We start from the raw sequence: 22479 nt of genomic DNA, 5'->3' as shown, positions 1-22479 counted from the left end.
AAGTATTATTGAACAGATATTTAGGAACTAGAAGTATGCTAGGCACTAGAAATAAAAGTTTATAATCTAGTGGGGGGAAAACGGGGCACATTCCTTCAATAGAGAGATTTATGTGCTAAGCACAGCACTGGGGGCATAACAGCTAAACAAAACAACCCCACAGCAGAGATTTACAAACTTCTGGAAGAGGTAAATTGGACAATGATAATGCAGCATGGTGAGTAGTGCAAATGGGGGTAGAAATGGCTAATATTAGAGCACATGGTAGGACAAGGGAACATGATGTTTAAGGGTCAGGAGGCTTCTCACAGGAAGTGAACTCAAGGGGAGACCTGGTAGATAAGAGGGAATTTGCCACAAGAATTCTTGGAACAGGATGTGAAAGGATATGGAGTATGTGCATGTGCATGGGGTAGAGTGAGTTAGTCTTATAGGGCTTGAGGGTTAGGGTGCATGGGATGGGAGGCTGGAAAGAAGGTAGTACCAGATTATTAAGGGCCTTCAGTGCTTTGCTGAGGGTTTTGGACTTTATCTTGTATGTAATAGGGGAAGAACTGTCAAGTCTAGGAATGATATGATCTGTAATCCAGACCAGGATGAAATATGAAGTCAGGGTCATCCATTACAGTGATACTCGTAGATAGTCTGCACTGGAGTGCTTGCCATGGAGATGGAGAAGAGGAGATGTTTGCCGGATATGGGAAGAACTGCTGGAATGTAATGACTGATAAGAGGAGAATGGAAGAATGAGGACAATTCTACATTGCCCTCAAAAATGGTATCCTTCTAGGTATTATGGGTACTTAGTTGGAAAAATTTGAGAAGTACTGGTAGCATAATGGAAAGAACATGAGTTTTTGGAGCTGAGTGGAATTGAATTCAAATCCAGTTTTATCATTTGTTGGTCTCATATTTAGTATAGATAATAATCCTACCTCAAAGTTGATTATATGATAACAAAGTACATTTAAAGCACCTAGTACAGTGCTCTGTAGAGTTTTTACGAAGTTGGCACTAGAGGAAGGAAGAAACTCCCAGTGGTGGTGGTAGGCAGTAAGGGCTCATAGCCCTCACACCTGTATCTCTGCCTAACCTGTGATCTCTGCATATGCAAAATTTGCTCCAAAGTGTCTACACATAATCTCCACCTGTGAACATTAACTGTGGAGGACAGAGGCTTCATCTCCCCATACCCTTATCACTTGTTTGCTTTGGGAGCAACAGAAACCTAAGAGACTCTGGCCAGCAATCAAGAGTAGTATCACTGAAGATCAGCCAAAGCTATTGAGATAATAGCTACCATTTATTAAGTGCTTATTATGGTTGAGCATTGTGCTTATAACTAATTATCTCTTCTGATTTTTCAGTTTTAGGGATAACACCTGGACATGTTCTGTCTCAGCCCTTCGGTAACTCCTGATAAATAATCTGATGTCACTATTGAAGAAAGCTTCTGCAACAATCTTTGGTGTCGTTTCCTCCAATCCACTTCACAGAAGCCAACAATAGTTGGAGTATGGGGAGGGGGGCTGGCTTTCTCTTAGTAAAAAAATAAAATGATGTTTGAGTTCCCACTGGATCAAGTAGGAATGCCTCCCAATGCCTCAGGTAGTGGGTCAGAATTTCAAGAATGTGTTGATCTGGCCTCTTTAGAATAAGAAATGCTAATTTTGATTACAGAACATTTTCCTCATCTAAATTTTAAATTTTATTACCATGTTAGCTGAGGATTCTTCTTTAAAAAGGAAACTGGGTGGGGGCGCGGTTGGTGCAGCTGGGTGGCTCAATCAGTTGAGCATCTGACTTCAGCTCAGGTCATGATCTCACGGTTTGTGAGTTCAAGCCCCACATCAGGCTCATTACTGTCATCCTGTCAGTGCAGAACCTGCTTCAGATCCTCTGTCCCCCTCTCTCTGCCCCTCGCCTGCCTGCACTCTCTCAAAAATAAAGAAATATTAAAATTAAAAAAAAAAAGGAAACTGGAAGCATACACAGTCTTAATTATCCTTGTATTCACTTCAAGATCTGTCTTCCAGTCTGCCATCCCAATCTTGTGCTCTTTTGCCTACAGACACTCAGAGATATTTGGTTTTGCTCTTGTTTTTTTGTCTTGGAACCTACAAGCTCTTTCCTAACTCTTGGTCTCTTGCTTTCAGTCCCCTCTTCCTCCCTCCTCCCTCCTCCTCCTCCTCCTCCTCCTCCTCCTCCTCCTTTTTTTTACTAAATCATTGCAATGCTGGTGTCTTCTCATGATTCAGACCTCAGCACAGAAGGCTTTCTGACCATGCAATCCAAAAAAGTTGTCCCTCCCTCACATTACACTCTCACGTTACTTATCACTTTGCAAATAACCTTAGTGATGTATCTGTTTACATGTTTTCTCTTTGCTTCTTTCCTCCAGTGTGTAAACTCCATAAAAATGAAAGCCTTGCCTATTTTGTTCACCACATAATCCTCAGGGCTCAGAACAGTGCTTGACACACTAGTGGGTGTTTAATAAATAATTGTTGAATTAAATGTTTGTTATCAGAATGAATAGGTAGTATTAAGTGTGAACTATATTTTCAATTTCCAAAGGGGTTTTCACAGATGCATTTGGAGCTTCATTGGATGTATTAAACCTAAAAACTTGCTATTTATTATAACGCCCAAAATAAAATGTTTTTTAAAAAAATAAGATGGGGTAACTGGGTGACTCAGTTGGTTAAGCATCTGACTTCGGCTCAGGTCATGATCTTGCGGTCGGTGGGTTTGACCCCTGTGTCTGGCTCTGTGCTGACAGCTCAGAGCCTACAGCCTGCTTTGGATTCTGTGTAGCCCTCTCTCCCTGCCCCTCCCCCACTCATTCTCTGTTTCTCTCTCTGTCTCTCTCAAAAGTAAATAAACATTAAAATTTTTTTAAAAAATAAGATGAATAATAACAGTATCTTTTTTTTCTCCTAAAGTTCTTCTTTTTGGTTTGACATATTCAAAATTAAATTAAAAGGAAAGGGTATATGTGAAACAAAAAATTATTTTAAAATGGATTATAGGCCTAAATGTAAAGCTAAAACTGTAAAAAATATCTAAAACTTTTAGAAGAAGGCATAGATGAAATCTTTGTGATCTTGAGTTAGACAAACCCATGTTAGATATGACAACAAAAGTATAAGTGACAAAAGAAAAACAGATACATTGAACTTCACAAAAGACCACATCAAATAAAAAGCTTTTATGCTGTAGAGGTTACCACCAGGAAAGTGAAAAGTCAGCCTACAAAATGGGGTAAAATATTTACAAATCATATAACTGATAAGGCACTCGAAATCTAGACTATATGAAGAATTCTTTCAATTCAATAATAAAAAGATAAATACACCAGTTAAAATGTAGATAGACATTCTCCAAAGAAGATACAAAAATGGCCAATCAGCATGTGAAAAGCACATCATTAGCCATTAGGGAAATATAAATCAAAGCTACAATGAGATATAGCTTCACTCTCACTCACTAGGATGGCCATTCTCAAAAAGACGAAACAAGCATTAGTGAGGATGTGGAGAAATTAGAACCTTCATAAGTGTTGGTGTGATTGTAACATGGTGTAGCCTCTTTGGAAAACAGCTTAACTCTACAAAATATGAAACATAGAGTTACCATATAACCCAACAATTCCATTCATATATATATATGGGAAATGGAAACATGTCCATACAAGCCCTGTAAACAAATATTCACAACAGCAAAACAGAGGAAAAAAACAGAAGTAGCTCAAATGTCCATCAGCTGGTAAATGGATAATTAAAATGTCATCTATCTATATAATAGAATATTATTCAGCCATAAAAGGAAATAAAATACTGACACATACTACAATATGAACGTAGAAAACATTATGCTAAGTGAAAGATGCCAGTCGCAAAAGACCATCTCATTTATATGAGATATCCAGAATAGGTAAATCAATGAGACAGAAAGTAGATAAGTGGTTGCCTAGGACTGGGGGTGGAGGGAATGGGAAGTGAATGTTAATTGGTATTGGTTTCTTTTTGGAACGATAAAAATGTTCTAAAATTAGGTAGCAGCAATGGTTGCACAACTCTGTGGGGATACCAAAAAACTCTGAATAGTACCCTTTAGACAGGTGAATTATGTATGACCTGTGAATTATATCTCAATAAATCTTTTTGTTTTTAAGAGTACAATGCAGGGAAATAAAAGGAAGGGATGTTTAAAATTAAGAGGATCAAACTTCAAAGTGAGTTTGAGGTGGCAAAATAGAGAGTATAATATTTCTATTTTTAGCTTAGATATTCTAACTTTAGCAAGAGCGTAGACTTGCAATTTTATGCTTAGCATTGCATCCTCAGACACAGATTTGCCCTTTTCTTCACAAGTACCACCTTTACTGCTTTTGTTTTAAAAATGCATAATGTATTTAGAGTACACTAAAAATTAGTCTTTTATTTACATTTATGTGGTGCCTGTATCTAGTGTCCCCGAAGTGTTATAATAATAGTTTTACTATTAGATGATAGCACTATAAAGATGAAACACTTTGTTCCCTCTGCCATGGCCCTCACAAGTATAATAGTTGGGTGCCCAGGCTGTGCGATCAGACTGCCTGGACTATTTCAGGCAATGTGAACTTGGGAGAGACACTTAACTTCAGTGTCCCTATCTGTAAAAGGGAGGCAGAGGTAGTGAAACTAATTACTACCTAATGTTGTTCTGAGAATTAAAGGAAATAATGCATGTAGGGAATTTAGCACAAGATGTCAAGAGCATAGTCAATGCTCAAATTGTAGTAGTTGTTAGCAATTATTATTTTAATTTAGCAACAGTTAGCGATAGAGGATTGAGATTATTAAGAAATGAGTAAAAACAAGTTGCAATGTGGTTGAGAATTGAGTATTAGAATCCTAAAAGTGAGGACTGGAAGGATGTATAATATTCTTATTCTCAGTTTCATTAACATTAGGTAACTATATTCGACATTTAATCAAGATATTTGGATAGTTTTCAGAATTTACTGCTAGAAAACTCTTTACAGAACTTGCTAAAGATAAAGCTGTGAAGTTGTATGAATATTTTTCAGAGAACAATATGTGACTCAAGCATTGCTACAGAGACCTGATATTTTAGGCTACATTTCTAATCAGTGGTATCTTACCACTTTTCACTTTACAACTTATGCCTGTAATTTGAGTAACAAATCTGCCAAGAAGTCTCCTTTCCTCCTCCTTTGCGGTTTATTTAGCCAATATTTTTTCTATGGAAAGTAGCAAGAACTTCTGACTATTTTTTAGGACTATTTTAACTTTTTAGGAGAAGGGAAACATTAGTGAAAATAACCACTTATAAAATAGTAACTGATTGTGGTAAAAGAATAGCCATTTTGAGCTTTATTTGTGTGCTTTAAAAATGGGCCTTAAAATTTTACCATATTAACCAAAATTCCAGGAAAGAAGAAAGGGAGAGAAGGAACTTAAAAGTACTTACAAGTTTCTCCCTTTTCCCCCCAAAGGTTTTTATTTTTGTTATATTAATAGGTAAAATTCTCTGAGGAGCATTAAGTGAACTTTAGAAACTCATAGCTACACAGTTCCCCTATGTGTAGCTTATCTATAAGTATTCTTAATGTAATAATACTTGGTGGTCATAAGGATCTGTTTGAGGAAACCGGGGATCTGTACATAGGAAAAAATTACTAAGGATAGGCCTGCCCCACTTCCCAGACTGTGGTAAGAGTAGGTAAGTTAGTCTCTTTGTACTTCATTTTCCTCACCTTAAAGAGGGAATACATGAACTTACTCATAGAGTTGATGTGAGGATTAAATGAAATACAACATGTAAAGTGCACCAAGCACACAGTAAAATGCCAAGTTTTCGCTCTTATTGTTGTTGTAGTGGCCAGAAAGAGGTAAAAAGGAGCTGTAGCAGATGCCTCAAAGATGCAAATATTAACAGTCCTTGGTAGAGAAAGGGTGTGTTAAAAGCATGGAGATCTTCCAAACTGCACTTGAGCTATTTTCAAAGGGGCACAAAGCGTACAGTCAAAAGCTCCTTGCCTTTTGTCTTGGTAGGAACCACAAGAGCTTGTGGAAGCGGGTGGGGTGCAAGTGGCAGGGGCTGAGACGACAGAAAAATAAGTGACTTTGAGGAGTGAGGCTGGATTTAGAAACATGAAAATCACCAGGCTTGCTGCCACATGCTTGAAATACGACTCTTGTTTTCCCTGTTAAGGAATTGATTTAAAATTTGCTCAGAAATTGATAAGATTACATTCAGCCATGTTTACATACCCTGCCTGACATGCAACAGTATTTAAATCTTATTAAAGATTGGAAATTAACTAATAATGGACTGACCTCTATCAGAAGGCAGAGTTTGGATTTAAAAGTTGATGTCAACAGTCTCAGAGTGGAGTTACAAGACTAGGTTACCTCCTGGCATTAGCACTTAAAGAGGTGTGAATTTGGTAACTCATTTCACCTCTGAAATGGTTTCATCAGCTGTGAAAAGGGGAAACTACCTAACAAGCTGTTGTTGAGATTAAGGTTATTTGTAACACCTTGAACATAAGAGACACATTTTCTATTTTGTGTAAATGGGAAAAGGTTGAAAAGTTATGGTGATATATTTAAACACTCTTTAAGTGTTACCAAATATGCTTGAATATGCACTGACATCTATTGCCTTAATGGACCTTACTATTCTCAACTAATATCAACGCTTTTAATAACAGCAATTAATTTGCTGACACATTTCCCTCTCCTCGCTGCATTTCTCAGCACCCCACACACTCAGATGCTTTACAATATTATTTCTTGAACACATTTTACCAACCTTACCTTGCTGGACACTAATGGACAATTGGATCGAGTTCAGAAAGTGTTCCTACAAACAGTGCCTTTTTGAGGTTTGCCCCGTATCTAGCTAGTGCTGCACTGTTAAGAGTTAACAGCAATTAAAGCACCCATCGCAACATTCAGGAAAGGCGCGCAATGCTCCTGTGCGAAAGTTCAAGTGGTCTTTTTCATTCTGCTAACCGAGTTCACGTCCCCGCGAGAGAAAGCGTATTCCTCCTTCATTTAAACACAAGAGTCTCGATTCATTATTGGCGGTGCAACAGGGCGACTCCAACACCTGAGCAGCTAAGAACTTGGAACAGATCGGGACATGCCTGCGCGAGGCAGCAACCTTCCAGCCCTGGAAGTTTGTGAGTCTCTAATTGTAAAATCTGGAGTAACCTTGACCCTCCCCGGGGAGGTGGGGAAAGTTAGCCCTGGGCCGGAGGCGGGTAAGTAAAACCAAAGACAGAGAACTTTCGCGAGCAAAATACGCCGTCTCGTTTTCCTGTTTTCAGAGTAGCCCGAGACCCAGAGAGTTTAAGGGTGGCAAGAGCAGGTGGCAGGACTCCGCCCACCACAACGCTTCCCCGCCCTCAGCTCGCACGCTCCACTCCCTTCGTGAGGTCCCTCCTCTTAGGCGCGCGCGAAGAGTTGCAGCGCCGTGCATTCTGGGATTTGTAGTCTTGGAGCCGAGAGCCGCCTCAGGAAAAGCGACTCTGGCCTACATACCCCGTGGTGCCGTGCGGCGCTGGCCGCTCCCGGATGTGTGCCTGGCGCCGGAAGAGAAGACGGCCCCCCTCTCTCGGCCCGGCCATCTTGTGGGAAGAGCTGAAGCAGGCGCTCTTGGCTCGGCGCGGCCCGCTGCAATCCGTGGAGGAACGCGCCGCCGAGCCACCATCATGCCTGGGCACTTACAGGAAGGCTTCGGCTGCGTGGTCACCAACCGATTCGATCAGTTATTTGACGACGAATCGGACCCCTTTGAGGTGTTGAAGGCAGCAGAGAACAAGAAAAAAGAAGCCGGCGGGGGCGGCGTTGGGGGCCCCGGGGCCAAGAGCGCAGCTCAGGCCGCAGCCCAGACCAACTCCAACGCGGCAGGCAAACAGCTGCGTAAAGAGTCCCAGAAAGACCGCAAGAACCCACTGCCCCCCAACGTCGGCGTGGTTGACAAGAAAGAGGAGACGCAGCCGCCCGTGGCGCTTAAGAAAGAAGGTAAAGCTGTGGTAGAAGGTGGGGGAGACCCGGGATGGAGGGAAGGAGCGAGGGGACTTTACGGCTACCACCTACTTCTGGAGTTCTGAGGGTCCGCGGGAGACTTTGCCGCCGATTTCCTCACGTTTCCTCCACACGACAAAAGCCAGGTCCCGCTAAGGTGCTGGGAGCGTGGTAGCCCCAAGTTCAAACCACCTGCAAGGATCCTGGAGCCATCCCCTTCCCGCTTCAGTTTCTGAGCGGAGGAGCGTGCTCTGGAGATAGCTGCTCCTCGAGCGTGTTCGCGATCCTGGGAGGCTGTTGCCTTCCCGCCGGATTCCTTGGCGGGCGAGCGCGTGGACCGAGGTTCGGGGAAGCTAGCCACTTGCTGAAGCTTTTGTAGTTACGGGGAAGTGTGGGGTCCACAGCTTCTTGCAGCACGGAGCTCTCCCGAGGCTGCTTTGAGGTGCGGTTGGCTTCTCTCCTGCCATCTTGTCCCACGATGGCGCGGAGTACCCCACTGAAAAGCTGGGGGGGTCGGAGTTTGCACCTGAGCTAGTTCTGTGTCCTACGCTATCATACTGTGGAGCAAGCTGCTGTTCCAGGTGCCACAGGTACTTTATTGCCCCCCCCCCATCCCCTTAACTGTTAAAAACTATAAACTTGGAGTGAAGGAAGCTTTTGGGAAGAGACATTTTGTTACACTGTAGCAAGCAGAAGCGGGAATTCTGAACGAAGACCTGTTATTGCAGGAAATCCTGAGGCTCGTCCTCTGTCCCGTCACCCCTCCTCTCAGTATTTCAGTGGCCCCGCCTGGGCCTCGTGGTGAAACGAGTGCAGAGGCTGTCACAATGTTAGCCATGGCAGAGCTCCTTTGAGTCTGTAGCTTTTTCTCCACATGTGCATGAAGCATGGTCAGGACTCACTGGCCGGTCACAGTTGTCTTGGGGTTGATTTTTGCGTTCTCTTATTGCTGGTTTGTCTTCTGTGATGGATGAAAAAGCAAAAACAGTTGAGGATAAGAAAACGTACTCGATCGGTAGCAGGTAGGTGTAGTACTTAAGCTCTGAATCTTTGGAGTTGCCTTTTTATGTTGAAAGTTGAAATTATTCTTCACTGCCACGTGCTCGTGAAAGTAGTAGTTTCTCATTTTAGTTGAATTGCATTCAACTAATTTTAAAAATCACAGTTATGATTTATTATGATATTAGGCTTTGCTTTGGGATTTTTTTTTTTTAATGCAGAACTTCTGTGATGCTTGGAATGAAGAACCTATGTAATGACTAAAACAAAACAATTCTTGTATTAAAATTACAGGGTGGGGAGAAGCACAATTTGGAGTGTTGGAAAGCATGTGTGCACATTGATTAGACCAAGTATCTATTTAATCTAAGTTTTAAAGCAACCTGTAGCACAGTGGAATAATTATTTAATTTCTGTGTTGAGTAACAGAGACCTGTGTATTTACTATTTTTTGCTCAAGTTCACCCCCCTTGATCACTAATCCCAAAAAAGTGAAAAAATTGAGTCAAATGTATAAATCAAAGTGTACCAGGTAAATGTGTTCACCCATTTTGAATGTTCAAAGCATGAAGATTGATTTAAACCCCTCAGTTGTTTTGATCATAAAGCCCACTTTTGAGGTAAGCTCTTAACCTCAAACCTAGTATTTTAGGTTACAAAGTTATGGAATTACTTCATAAATTTATAACCAGGACTGAGTTCACACTCTGTACACTTTCCTTAGGAAAACTTCCATATTAGCTGTCAACATTTTCTTCAGATCAGCAATACATTGCACTCACTTGTTAACCTTAAATTGCATAAAACACAAGCATATAAATATAGGAAAAGTGTTGAATGAAAAAGATTTCAGATCCCTCCTACCTGTCAGTTGATGTTGTGGGCATTGGAGAAGGATAGACCTGTAAACTGTCTCCCTGCCTCTTGCAGTGGGAAGAATTCCTACCTAATCATGTGTTCTTTGCCTTTGGATGATAAGTCCTGGCAAATGCTAGAAGTATCTTAGATATGTATTTCGTATTTTATGAGTTTCATAGCTTGTCCATTTGAAGAATTTGAGAGCTGACACAGAACATCGCTAAGAGTGTAGACTAAGGTGTTTTTTAGTTTAGTTTAGTTTTTTTTTTTTTAATTGAAAGCCTGGAATCTACTGCAGATCAAATGAGTTTGCAAGTGCAGATAAGAGGGTAAGAAAAGTTTGAATTTTTAAAAATATCTGTCATTGGGTGAATTTATTTAGTAAATTTTTTAGGTTCTGTAAGCATAATAATGAATATTGGGTGGGGAAGGAAGCCATTGTTCATTTGGGTGTGTTTGGCTTGTTGAATATCATTATTAAAGGACTGGTTCCATAGCTCCACCCCAATACACTATACCTGTGACAGCATTTGTTTAAGATGCCTTACAATCTAACATTTGTGGTTTACCCTGAGAGTTTATGTGGATTGGACCTTAAAATTTTATTTAAGAGTTTGATATTTACCATTTGAATTTAGTTACAAGCAACTGAATGATTGGGTGCATTCTGGTGGTGGTCACTTTCTTAGAAAGAATCAGTGAATCAATTTAAGATCCTGTTACAAAACCAATTCCTCAGCTGCTTTTTGACTCGGGCAGAAATTATGGTTTAGGAGTTTAGGCATACCTGAAATTTTACAGTCATGAATTTAATCTACTTGAGGCCACTGATAATGCATATTGGTTGCCTTTGTGGGCCACTGACACAGGAAAAAACTAATGGGGAAATCAGTAAATGTTTTAGCCATCACCTAGTGATGGTTTTTATTTCTTAAATACTGTTTTTAAAGGGATCTATGTGTGTGTGGTTTTTAAAGATTCTTCAGAAACAAAGATACTTGTAAGGGCAAACAAAGAAAGCTCTCCATTTATAATAAAGATATGATTGGACTATTTCCTGATGGTTGCATAGCAGTATTTTTTTTTCCTCAGTGTGTGTCCCTGTGAATGGATATGGATATGTGAATACATACAAAAATTAATAGAGGAAAATGATACTTTTTTTTCTGGTTAATTAGCTGTTTGAAACAATGAAGATGTAGTCCTCCGTGCCATTTGTTTTCCTATCAGTTTTGTAATTTCATAGAAATTAGTTTTATTTCCTCCAGATTATGTAAAATAAAGTAGGTGGCCTTCACTGTTTTCTGAGGGTCCTTATCTGGTGAGTGTGTTGATTTGCTTCAGTGTTAACTAATGAATGGCTACTGGTGTTAATCTTTGGTATCTTGAAGGCCACTATGTATCATATGCCTAAAATTTCTAAAAGTGGGAATTTTAAATTAAGGGATTGTGGCATCTTGAAAAGTGAGAGGAATAATGGCTACCCTGATGACTTAACAAGTCAGTTACAGGAATGCTTGGGGAGGGAGTGGGATATGATTTGGCAAACTAAATAGAAGTTTGAAACAAATTTATTGTCTTTAGGAATTTCTCTGAAGTACTTTTATACTTTATAGAGATGCCCACTTGCCAGTTTCAGCAGCAAGTGCTGGATAGTGGATTGAAAGAATAGCAACTTTTTTTTTCTTTTTTTGTTTTTCGGTAGTCTGCCTAATTTTTTGTGTTGCAAAAACACTGTGCTTATGCAGGTTATTTATCATTTTAGGAATAAGACGTGTTGGAAGAAGACCTGATCAACAGCTGCAGGGTGAAGGGAAAATAATTGATAGGAGACCAGAAAGGCGACCACCTCGTGAACGGCGATTTGAAAAGCCACTTGAAGAAAAGGGTGAAGGAGGAGAATTTTCAGTTGATAGGCAAGATTTTTTAATTCATATTTGTCAGTTTATAGAGTCATATATTAACACAAAGCTATAAATTGGGCATAATTTGCCAGGTGGCAGTGTGGCTGGTTACATTGATCAGTTTTTTAGAGAAATGTCTGAGTGTATGCATTGTTTTACTATGAACATTTTGGTGACAGTTTTTAGTGTTCAGTCTTGGACTTCTTGTAATGAAATACTTCTATCAAATCAGTGGATAATTTCTTTTCCTTACTGTCCCCAGATGTTGTTAGCAGGAAAGTCCTGTTGGGTAATTGTTTATAGGAAAACAGATGACTTGTGCACATTAGATGCATTTATTTTTATTTTGAAGTGTATTGGTGAGGTGTAGTGGTTTTACTGGATTATAATGCAAAATGAATAACCATGAAAAAGTATAGGCACTGGCAGTAAAGTTTTAGAGAAAGCAAAAATTTCTCGTCTGCGGGGAGCTTCCTAGTTCTGATTTCTGTGTTTGGAAGTAGATTGTTTTGAATTTTCTGAAACGTGTTTAACCACTGCATTATTAGCCAGTAAATATGTTTTTGCATTTGAGTCTTTGGATGAATTTTCCTTATTTTTTTTTTTTTTCTGGAAACCTTGGAGGAGGTATATAATATTTTTTTATTTGTTGTAGACCGATTATTGATCGGCCTATCCGAGGCCGTGGTGGTCTTGGAAGAGGTCGAGGAGGCCGTGGACGTGGAATGGGCCGAGGAGATGGATTTGATTCTCGTGGCAAACGTGAATTTGATAGGCATAGTGGAAGTGATAGATCGTAAGTCTTATATAGGTTTTGATTATATTTTTACATGTGAATTTGCTTCCTTAATTAGACAAAATTTGAATTTCTAGAATTAAAGAGTACTATGTTAACTCAGTTTTGTTAGTTCTTTTTCACATTACAGTGGCCTGAAGCACGAAGACAAACGTGGAGGTAGCGGCTCTCACAACTGGGGAACTGTCAAAGATGAATTAACGTTGGTATTCTGAATTTTTAAAATAATGCTTAAATAAGATTCTATACTTTATTAGAGTTTTATCTATACCTATTAAGTTTTACTTGTCCTAGGACAAGAACAGATGCTCTCATCTGAGAGCTACTTCCTTATACTATCTTGTTGGATGTATTTGAATACAATATGTCAAATGACCAATTTTTCTATATTTTAATATATGTGATGTTAATTTTTCTTTTCATATGGCAGTGTAGCTTTTCAAACCCTACGTTTAAGTTATTTGGGTATGCTGATTTCCTGTATGTTTTTAATAGTTCCTTTTCTAGCTGTTGACCCGTGTGGTCATTAGAAAAGTTTGATAGGCTGTTGAAACTTTGTTTTTGAGCAAGCTACTCTGTCCTGCTACTTTTTGAATAAAGTACTTGAACTATAACTTGGAATTAGTATGCATTTTTAAGTTATTTTCTGTTAGGTCTACTGGGAAGTTTATTTAGTAAGAAAAGATTGTTAGGGAATGTGAAGACTTTAAAACATTTTTGTATAAAGAATTCTTCAGCTACATGTAAATGGACCTAGATGCTTTTCTTTTTCTTTTTTCCTTAGAGAGTCCCCAAAATACATTCAGAAACCAATATCTTATAATTGCAGTGACTTGGATCAATCAAATGTGACTGAGGAAACACCTGAAGGTGAAGAACATCCAGTTGCAGACACTGAAAATAAGTAAGTGGTTTTATGTGTACTGGTAATGCCCCAGCATTGCAATCAGTTTGGGTTTTTACCAAGAAAAGAGCATGCAGGTTTAATGCTACTATTTGATGGTTTTTAACCGGAGACTTTTGTGGTGCCCCAATCCCTCAAATAGTATCTATTTAGAGGACTGCTTTACACATTTTTATATTGGACTATAATGGTTTGAAAAATAGAAATGGATATTTCTATTTGAAATTACCATTGTTGTCTTTTAAAAGATAAGGAAAATGCATATTTTACAGTATGAACAGTAATACTTGTTCACCTTGAGAACAAAAATTAACTGTTTAACCTGAGAATGGAGAATAGGAAAAAGATGCCCTGCATTTTATTTAGCTATACTTTATGTGGTAGACAAGTTATAATGAATAATCCTAGTGATGATAGCTGTCTAGAGACATTGAATAGGTGGAAGCTAAAACTGGGGGTTTCTGAAAATTAGACCAAATGGTTGACATAAGAGAATTGTAGTATTTAGAATGCATAGGTGGTAGTACTTTGGAGTCTATATAAATTTTATTCCAAAATAGTTTAAAACTAGAAAATGTGACCATTTTAAAATTGGTTTCTCTGTCTCTGAAGGCTTCCCCCACTCCCCCCTATAGAATTTGGAACATAGCGTTATTGTCTTGTTTTTAAATGTATGAGGAGAGCAAGAGCCAGAATATGTTACTAATTTACTGGCTTTCTTAATCCTTTTCATTTTCTGAGTTTTTTAGATATAAGACTTGGTTTTGAAGTCTTCATTCAAGGGTGAAAGAATTGTAAAGGTTCAAGTTATGCTGGTGGAAATAATTTACTGCCTTCCTCTAGTTTCCATCAACCCAAGCAGAAGTTACATGCCAGTCATTTATTATATATAGTAATATGGCTTAAAGTCTGGAATTGCCAGTTATTTAGGGTTTGTGTAATTGCCAGTAATTTAGGGTTTTTGTTTATGTAGAGAGGGCTAGCCCACGAGTGGGGGAGGGGCAGAGGGTGAGGGAGAGCCAGAATCCCAAGCAGGCTCCACAGTCGGCAGAGCCTGACATGCTACCGTGAGATCATGACCTGAGCCAAAATCAAGAGTTGGATGCTTAACCCACTAAGCCACCCAGGCACCCTGGGTTTGTGTAATCTTAATCAGAGTATATTTAAATCAGTCAGAGAGGGGATGCTTTTCTTCTTTTTCTCCAAAAGTTGTGCCTACAGTGAACCATTATTGGTAATAGTATCATATTCCATGGGTTTGTTTGAAGAAAGAATAATAATTTACTATTAGATAAACATACATGGTATTAAGTGATCTGTTACACTTGGGGTAATATAAATTTCACTTATATGAAACTATGAAATCATAATTTTGAGTGGTAAAACTGTTTATCGGAAGAAATTAATGTATTGATAGTGTATTGCAAGCAAATCTTTCGCTCAGGACCCAGGAATACAATTGAGGGTATTTGGGCTAAAGAAGATCAAGATTATGATATTAGAGCAGGGGAGAATCTGAATATAGTATTCCATCTTATATGTGGAAGTATAAATTTAGGAAGCATAGCTTTGATTAAGAGTCACAGGCTGACTTTGATTAACTCCCTTATATTTAGTTCCCAGAGCCTTTATTTTATTATTATTTTATTTCATTTGATCGTTACCTTGAAGGTAGAGGTCATGATCTCATGATGTGGTAAAGGTATGCTGAGTTCTATTCTTGGCTGTGTCATGACTTGGGAGTAACTAGGATCTTTTTTTGATCCTTAGTTTTCTCACTTGCAAAGTGACAAGAGTTGGATTTGATATTGCTAGCCAAGGTACCATTTATTAAGTGTAAACTTGGTACAGGAAGTTTTAAGATAGGATATATCGAACAGTGAAAAGTAGCATGGAAGGGAGATAGATATTTGAGCTCTCAGGCTAACTGAGTCACCTGCTATCTTTGGAAGGAAGCAAGGCTCCCAAAATAGCAAACAACTTGTTTGGTGACAATTACAAGTTGAGATTAGACTAAAATAATGGATTCCTAGGCCCATGCTTTGTTTTTGAAAAAAAGGGAAAGGATAGTATATAATAGTTCTAACTAATTTAGTATGAAGTTTTGAAATTGGTGTGTTTTGTGGAAGGTTCCAGTATTGGTGAAGCTGCAGTTTCCTGTCCACGTCAGGTTGATTTGAAAGTTTGGAGTATACAGGATTTTGGATTTATAGGTGTACTTGGCTTTTAAAATTGTTTTGCTATGAGCGTTAGTTGATAAAGGATAGAGGAATAGTTCTTTTATATTCTAGAATATGAGTCCTGGTTGTTCAGTCATCCTAGATGATTGCCTTTATTTTTGTTATAAGTTCTATATTGTGGGAAATTAGGAAAATTAAAAAGTGTTTTAGGAGAAGCTAAGCCTAATATTTTAATCACATAAGGGTATGTATGGTTTTAAAGAAGTATGTTTTTAAGAAATGTGTATTTTAGGTAAAGATAATTCAAAATTGTATATTCCTCAGTTATCCATGCTTTCACTAATTCAACAAGTACTGAATTCTAGCCTCCACCAAGTTACATGTTAACCTTTGGGTTACAAAGAGGACTGGGGTCTTCTTGTCCTTGAGTAGTCTCTTAAAGATTACCAACTAGTCAAGATTAGCTGCTTCCTTATAATTGTAAATTAGGATTTTATCAGCTTTAAAAGAACTACCAGCTATAAAACAAATATGTTTTCACAGGGAGAATGAAGTTGAAGAAGTAAAGGAAGAGGGTCCAAAAGAAATGACTTTGGATGAGTGGAAAGCTATTCAAAATAAGGACCGGGCAAAAGTAGAATTTAATATCCGAAAACCAAATGAAGGTGCTGATGGGCAGTGGAAGAAGGGATTTGTTCTTCATAAGTCAAAGAGTGAAGAGGTAAAATTAAGTTTTGTGGTGTTTGGGAATGTTCAGATGTGTATTGAATTGTATTTATACTTTTTAAAAATATGACATGGGTAATCTGTTTTTAGAAAACCTTTACCTAGGATCATTTGGGGTAGATAAACTTTCAAAAAGGAAATAAATTGCATTACCATATGTTTCAAGAAAAGTAGTCCTTCAATCAGTCCACAATGTATCTAATGTGGTTTTGTTTTTTTCCTAAAAAGCAGTTAGTTGTGTATCATAAAATTAGTGTCTTAGAAATAAGGTAGGTCTTTTCAGAGTTGTGCTAATATTTAAAATGTCTTGCCTAACTGGGAATCAGATGAAAGATTTGCATATTCATGTGGTTTAATCTAAAATAAATTAGTGGCTTCATTATTATTAAATTTTTCAAATTCTGCCTGTGCCATTTATAATGATCAAGACTCTTCAAAAAATGTTTTCCTTTACTGAGGATTGATGTCTTACAGGAACCAGCAAATTGGTTTACTAACAAAAATATTTGAGAAAGGCATGTTGGTGGTTTTTGATTAGGTAACAATCATAGGAGCGGGTTCTTAGAGGAATGGCCCATTGCCACATGATTTAGGGCTTGTACAAGTGTGAGATTTTGATTATAAAGTTAAGTTGAAATGTTTTTGTTACTAAGGCAACTTGCAATAAAAAGATTCGGTAAGATACTGCATCTTAATTTTCTAAACAAATAGCTGTGAAACAAACTTGGAAACATTTTGAAATAAAGGTTGAAGAGACTTAAATATTCTGGGTTTAGAGATGATTTTTTTAGCATTGACTCCATAAAAATAAAATGGGGACTTAAGTGCCAAGTCCTGTAGGAAAAAAAAAAAAAAAACTTTTTGCTTCATTTGAATGCCTTTGGTTATTTTTTTTTGTAATTTTTGCAGATAAAGTTGTGTATTAGGGTTAAGCAAATAGGATTCCTGATTAAAAAAACCATGAAAGTTCATCTTGGAGAGGTTGTTAATTTGTACTAATTATTAAACTGCTTAGGTTAAAATGGGAAAGATTTACTTAGGCAACTTGACAAAATGATTTGTAACTTTTTTGGGGTCCCGATAGAAGTTTTCTCTAGAACAAGACACACATACACAAAATACTGATCTATTTTACATGATTCATGAATACCCTGAAATCTCTCATGCATTTTACAGACCTTGGGTTAGGTATGGTAGTTTTAAGTACTATTTTACATTGAACTTTTCAAAAATAATTACACAAACTGATGTATATGATTAGAAATTTTTGAAAATTAAGTTGTGAAATGTGTTATGAATAACTTTGAAACCAGGACATGTTTGTTATCAAACCACTTTTATGTGTTTGGATCCTTTTTGTTCATGTTGCTTTTGTGATGTGGGAACCTGTTTAGATCTGGCCTTATTGACATATATGGTCTTGCAGTTTATGTATAGATCTTCAAGATTGTTGTAGTACATTTTAAGTGCTCTTTCTCTTTTACATATCCTAATCCTCACAACAAACTAGTAGTTAGGAATAACAAGAAACTTTAGAAATGGAAAACTGAATTAGGATGTTAATTGACAGCTGAAGTCAGAGCTCTTAGTTCCTGATTATCCTTCATGGTTCTAGAAAAAAAACTGCAGATTTGTTCTAGCTGCTTTAAAGGGATGTGCCCTGAACATCCAGACTTTGTCTTTATTAGTGTAGTACAACCTTTGAGGTGCTTCAGTAGGATATCAGTTAGGCTTTTTTGCTTCTGTGCTCTAGAAACTTATAAAACACTTCTAATTAATGAATTGATACTGTTGCTTTGCAGTAGCAAATGTTTAAAAATTAAGCAATTCGTATATATAATTGACTTTAATTTGCCAGTTGTTTTGTGGATTTACATTTAAACATTAACTTAAATGGATATTCTAAAAAGAACCTTCTACTGCCTTTTAGATTAGGTTGGCCTAGCACTGAGGAATGACAATTTGGATATTAGACAATTAGAGGGGTGAAAACATAGATATAACTACAAAATTTACTTCTACTTTAAAGGGTAGTTAACAGTTGTAGTGTTACAACATTTAGAAAGAACAAAATGTTCATTGTTCCTTCAGAAAAGGATTGTACCTGTATTTAGAAATACTAAAACATACTTTTCAAGTAGTATAAGAAAAGTTTCCAACTAGAAGATTAAAACCCATTCATCCCGGGGCGCCTGTGTGGCTCAGTCAGTTAAGCATCCAACTTCGGCTCTGGTCATGATCCCACAGCTTGTGAGTTCAAGCCCCGCATCCGGCTCTGTGCTGACAGCTCAGAGCCTGGAACCTGCTTCGGATTCTGTGTCTCCTTCTCTATCTCCCCCTCCCCTGCTTGCGCGCGCTCTCTCTCGCTCTCTCTCGCTCTCTCTCAAAAGTAAACATTAAAAAAATTAAAACACATTCATCCCAAACATATAAGAAGAAATTAAGAATTAAACAGTGTAAAATTCTCTGGCTTTTGTTTTGTTTTGCAGAGTGGGTGGTATACCTTATACATAAATACAGAGGAGGATCTGGATTCCACAAACATGTTGACTTTAAGGTTACCTGGCTATATTTAAGGCTTGGATTTATTTGTGCTTAGCTTTCAAGGTTCCCTGATGTAAAGTTGTGTTTCATTTGAATCTGTAGTTCTCCAGTTTATAGGGAAGAACATATAGTTGTACATGAACAGAAAAGCATTCTGAGAAGTTTATATGTGACTTCTTTTCCCAAGTCATACTTGGAAGAGTACAGAGCCAGAGTTCTCTTCATAACTTAAAAAGGGATTCAGTTATCACCAGTAGAAACCTTACATCTATCCAGAAGTCTTCATCTGAAGGACACATATCATTTTTGATATATTCACACAAAGTGCAGATTGGATTTTGGTCTTTTTAAAAGAAAGTTAGTTATTTAGAAATTAGTGGTGTTGCTTTCCTATTAATCATCCCATGGCCCACTCTTAATTTTTTAGGCTCATGCTGAAGATTCGGTTATGGACCATCATTTCCGGAAGCCAGCAAATGATATAACGTCTCAGCTGGAGATCAATTTTGGAGACCTTGGCCGCCCAGGACGTGGTGGCAGGGGAGGGCGAGGTGGCCGTGGGCGTGGTGGACGTCCAAACCGTGGCAGCAGAACTGACAAGGTAATTTTAAGACTTCTTTAAGTAATTTGAAGACCTCTCTTTGGTAAATCAGTGCCCTATGTCCATTTTGGGGATATGAATAGAAGAAGAAAAAAGAAGTAGACAGACATACCTTCAAGAAACTACATTTTAGGCTATATTTTTGTTTAAAGTATTTAAAGTGATTGAATTGTGCTGCTAGTAAAATTATCACTTTGTTCAGTACTTATTAGATGCTGGTCATGGTGCTGTGCTAGGCATTTTAGGTACTTAATTCTTGTTACCACACTGACATCCCTGTTTTACAGAAGGAGAAATTTAGATACAGGGAACCAGGTTAACTCTTGGCCTTTGCTAAGGTCTACTTGAAATGCCAGCTTCTTCCTTTGCCTTGACTCTTTGCTGCTTTTTTTAGGTCTCAGCTAAATGTTAACATTAATAACATTTGTGTCCATAATTGTGTGACACAAGATGATATTGTCACTTTTTTTTACTATAGTGTGAAAGCTGGAATTCATTTATGTCCTAGTTTTATAATCTAATGCCTTGCACAGTGTGTGTGACATGAAACAAGTTCTTAAGAAATATTTTGATAGAAGCCCTACTAATTGATGAATTTGAACTCTGATTTGTTTGATGCCAAAGTATCATGACTAGATATTATTAAACTAAAGTATTAGAGGTAATACTTGGGTTAAGTTAGTTCTTTGTCTCTAATGGTGTGGCTAGGAAACAACAATGATGCCTTCCTGAATTCTCAACACCTGATGTGCAAATTGGGGACCCATTTACTTGATTTAGTCTGTCAGTGTTTGATTATAGTGGTAGATTAGTATAGCAGATTTTATGCTTGTCCATAATGGATGATAATTTCTTGTTTCTTCCTCTGACATCAGGTTTTTTTAAAAAGATCACTGTTGTGTATATGGGCTCTTTCAACACATTTCTGTTGTTATTTGTACTTTATAAATAGCAGTTGGGTCCCTTTCTAACCCTGATGAATGTGCTGCTTAAATCATTTTATGTAACAAGTTTCTTAGCCTGCTTTCAAATTGATGCCATTCATATTGAGCAAGGGAGGAAAAATTACTAAACAACAGAGTAAGAATTCCACACACATATTCCATGTGAGTCTACTTGTGTGATTTATTAGAAAACTAAACCCATGGTATTATTAAGCAAGTTTTATAGGTTTTGATAAAAACTTAGGACAAGGCTCATTGTAAATATTTATAGTTTTATTCTGATCCGTAACTTTGACTTTTAAGTAAAGCTTTTGCCACATTTTACTTAGTATTTTATTTAACCTCATGATTTTTTAGAGTTGTGTGTCTGAATGTAGACACTGGCAATCCAAGATTCTAGAATTGTTCATTTTGGTTTCTTTCTTTTTCAGTCAAGTGCTTCTGCTCCTGATGTAGATGACCCTGAGGCATTCCCAGCTCTGGCTTAACTGGATGCCATAAGACAACCCTGGTTCCTTTGTGGACCCTCCCATCTGAGGTTTTGCATGCTTAAGGATCCCAAACGACTTAAGAATTTAAAAAAAAAAAAAAAAGACTGTCATTCATACCATTCACACCTAAAGACTGAATTTTATCTGTTTTGAAAATGAACTTCTCTCGCTACACAGAAGTAACAATATGGTAGTCAGTTTTGTATTTAGAAATGTATTGGTAGCAGGGATGTTTTCATAATTTTCAGAGATTATGCATTCTTCATGAATACTTTTGTATTGCTGCTTGCAAATATGCATTTCCAAACTTGAAATATAGGTGTGAACAGTGTGTACCAGTTTAAAGCTTTCACTTCATTTGTGTTTTTTAATTAAGGATTTAGATGTTCTCTCAATTACAAACTGGTTTTAAATATTGGACATAATATCAGTTTTAATACCTGCTTTGCATTTTCACACATGGTCAACTGGGTCATGTAAACTTTGATTTGTCAAATTTTATGCTGTGTGGAATACTAATACTACTTTATGTATTTTAACTTAGTTTTAATATTTTCATTTCTGGGGAAAATCTTTTTTCACTTCTCATGATAGCTGTTATATATGCTAAATCTTTATATACAGAACTATCAGTACTTGAACAAATTCAAAGCACATTGGTTTATTAACCCTTGCTCCTGCATGGTTCATTAGGTTCAAATTTATAATTGATTGACAATTTCACCTATATTTGCTTTTAAAATGTGTGACTGTCCCCCATTTTAAAAACCAAACTAGACACCTTGTTGGTGAAGGTTTAAGCTACTTGTTGGTACACATCCTATCAAGTGAAGTAGTTTTATGGGTGTTGGGTTTTTTCCTCTCCAAAGGGTGGGTGGAACAAGTTGATTTGGCTACTGCGTACTATTTAAACTGTTCTGTAAAATAAGTGTCTGACCACTCAGTATGATTTGTGTGTGGAAGGTCCCAAATCAAAATTGTTCTTCCATAATCAACAGCCTTTTAACCCTTGCTTTTTTCTTAAGAAACCAAAGGGCACTGGTTTGTATGGTAAGATTGGGGGGGGCGGGGGTATGTTAATTTTTGGAATTTGGAGAGCAGACAGCTTTACTTTATAAGGTTGGAACAGCAGCACCGTCCTTGAAATATAAACCAAAAATCTTACTGTTTCTGAATTTCCTATATTGCTATTAATTTTGGTCTTAAGTTGATAGATGACTGTTCCACAGAAAGTGACAAGTAAGTATCTTTTACCTCTTCCTCAGAAAATTAGGTTAATGGGTTCCTTGAATGGGAGCATCACCACATACATGGAGAGAATTCTCAACAAACAGATGAGATATTCTAGGATTTTTTTTTTTTTTTTTTGGTCACATTTATTGGTAAACAGGAAAGGAACTTAATGTACAGTTTTAAAGATCTTTTGTCACTCAGTATTTTCTACCTGTGTATGGTAATGTCCAATTTTAAAAATACTGAAGATC

At 37.5% G+C, this 22479-nt stretch overlaps 2 protein-coding genes across 5 annotated transcripts in view; one reads left to right on the top strand and one right to left on the bottom strand.

Moving 5' to 3' along the window:
- IL12RB2 (interleukin 12 receptor subunit beta 2) overlaps positions 1-22479 on the bottom strand; it is a 142947-nt gene that overhangs the window by 33809 nt on the left and 86659 nt on the right. The gene's annotated exons all lie outside the window — the stretch shown is intronic.
- SERBP1 (SERPINE1 mRNA binding protein 1) lies at positions 7612-21534 on the top strand. 4 transcript variants are annotated; one of them, XM_007089817.3, is made up of 8 exons: positions 7612-8045; positions 11671-11821; positions 12465-12605; positions 12736-12807; positions 13390-13509; positions 16233-16410; positions 19387-19560; positions 20936-21534. In XM_007089817.3, exons 1-8 carry the CDS (start codon positions 7733-7735, stop codon positions 20990-20992), a joined length of 1206 nt encoding a protein of 401 aa, XP_007089879.1. In that variant the 5' UTR covers positions 7612-7732; the 3' UTR covers positions 20993-21534. The 4 variants fall into 4 exon arrangements, with proteins under 4 accessions (XP_007089879.1, XP_007089878.1, XP_007089881.1 ...); XM_007089816.3 differs by having other exon boundaries at positions 12718-12807; XM_007089819.3 differs by having other exon boundaries at positions 7614-8045; positions 13435-13509.

Source organism: Panthera tigris, chromosome C1 (assembly GCF_018350195.1).
Source record: "Panthera tigris isolate Pti1 chromosome C1, P.tigris_Pti1_mat1.1, whole genome shotgun sequence".
Lineage (NCBI taxonomy): Eukaryota > Metazoa > Chordata > Mammalia > Carnivora > Felidae > Panthera > Panthera tigris.
This window is presented reverse-complemented; position numbering and strand designations above follow the sequence as displayed.

Coding starts and splice junctions, on each gene's coding strand:
- SERBP1 (XM_007089816.3), top strand. CDS start 7,733: ATGCCTGGGCACTTACAGGAAGGCTTCGGCTGCGTGGTCACCAACCGA. Junction 12,606..12,717: donor CATAGTGGAAGTGATAGATC/GTAAGTCTTATA, acceptor CAGTTTTGTTAG/TTCTTTTTCACATTACAGTG. Junction 12,808..13,389: donor ACTGTCAAAGATGAATTAAC/GTTGGTATTCTG, acceptor TTTTTTCCTTAG/AGAGTCCCCAAAATACATTC.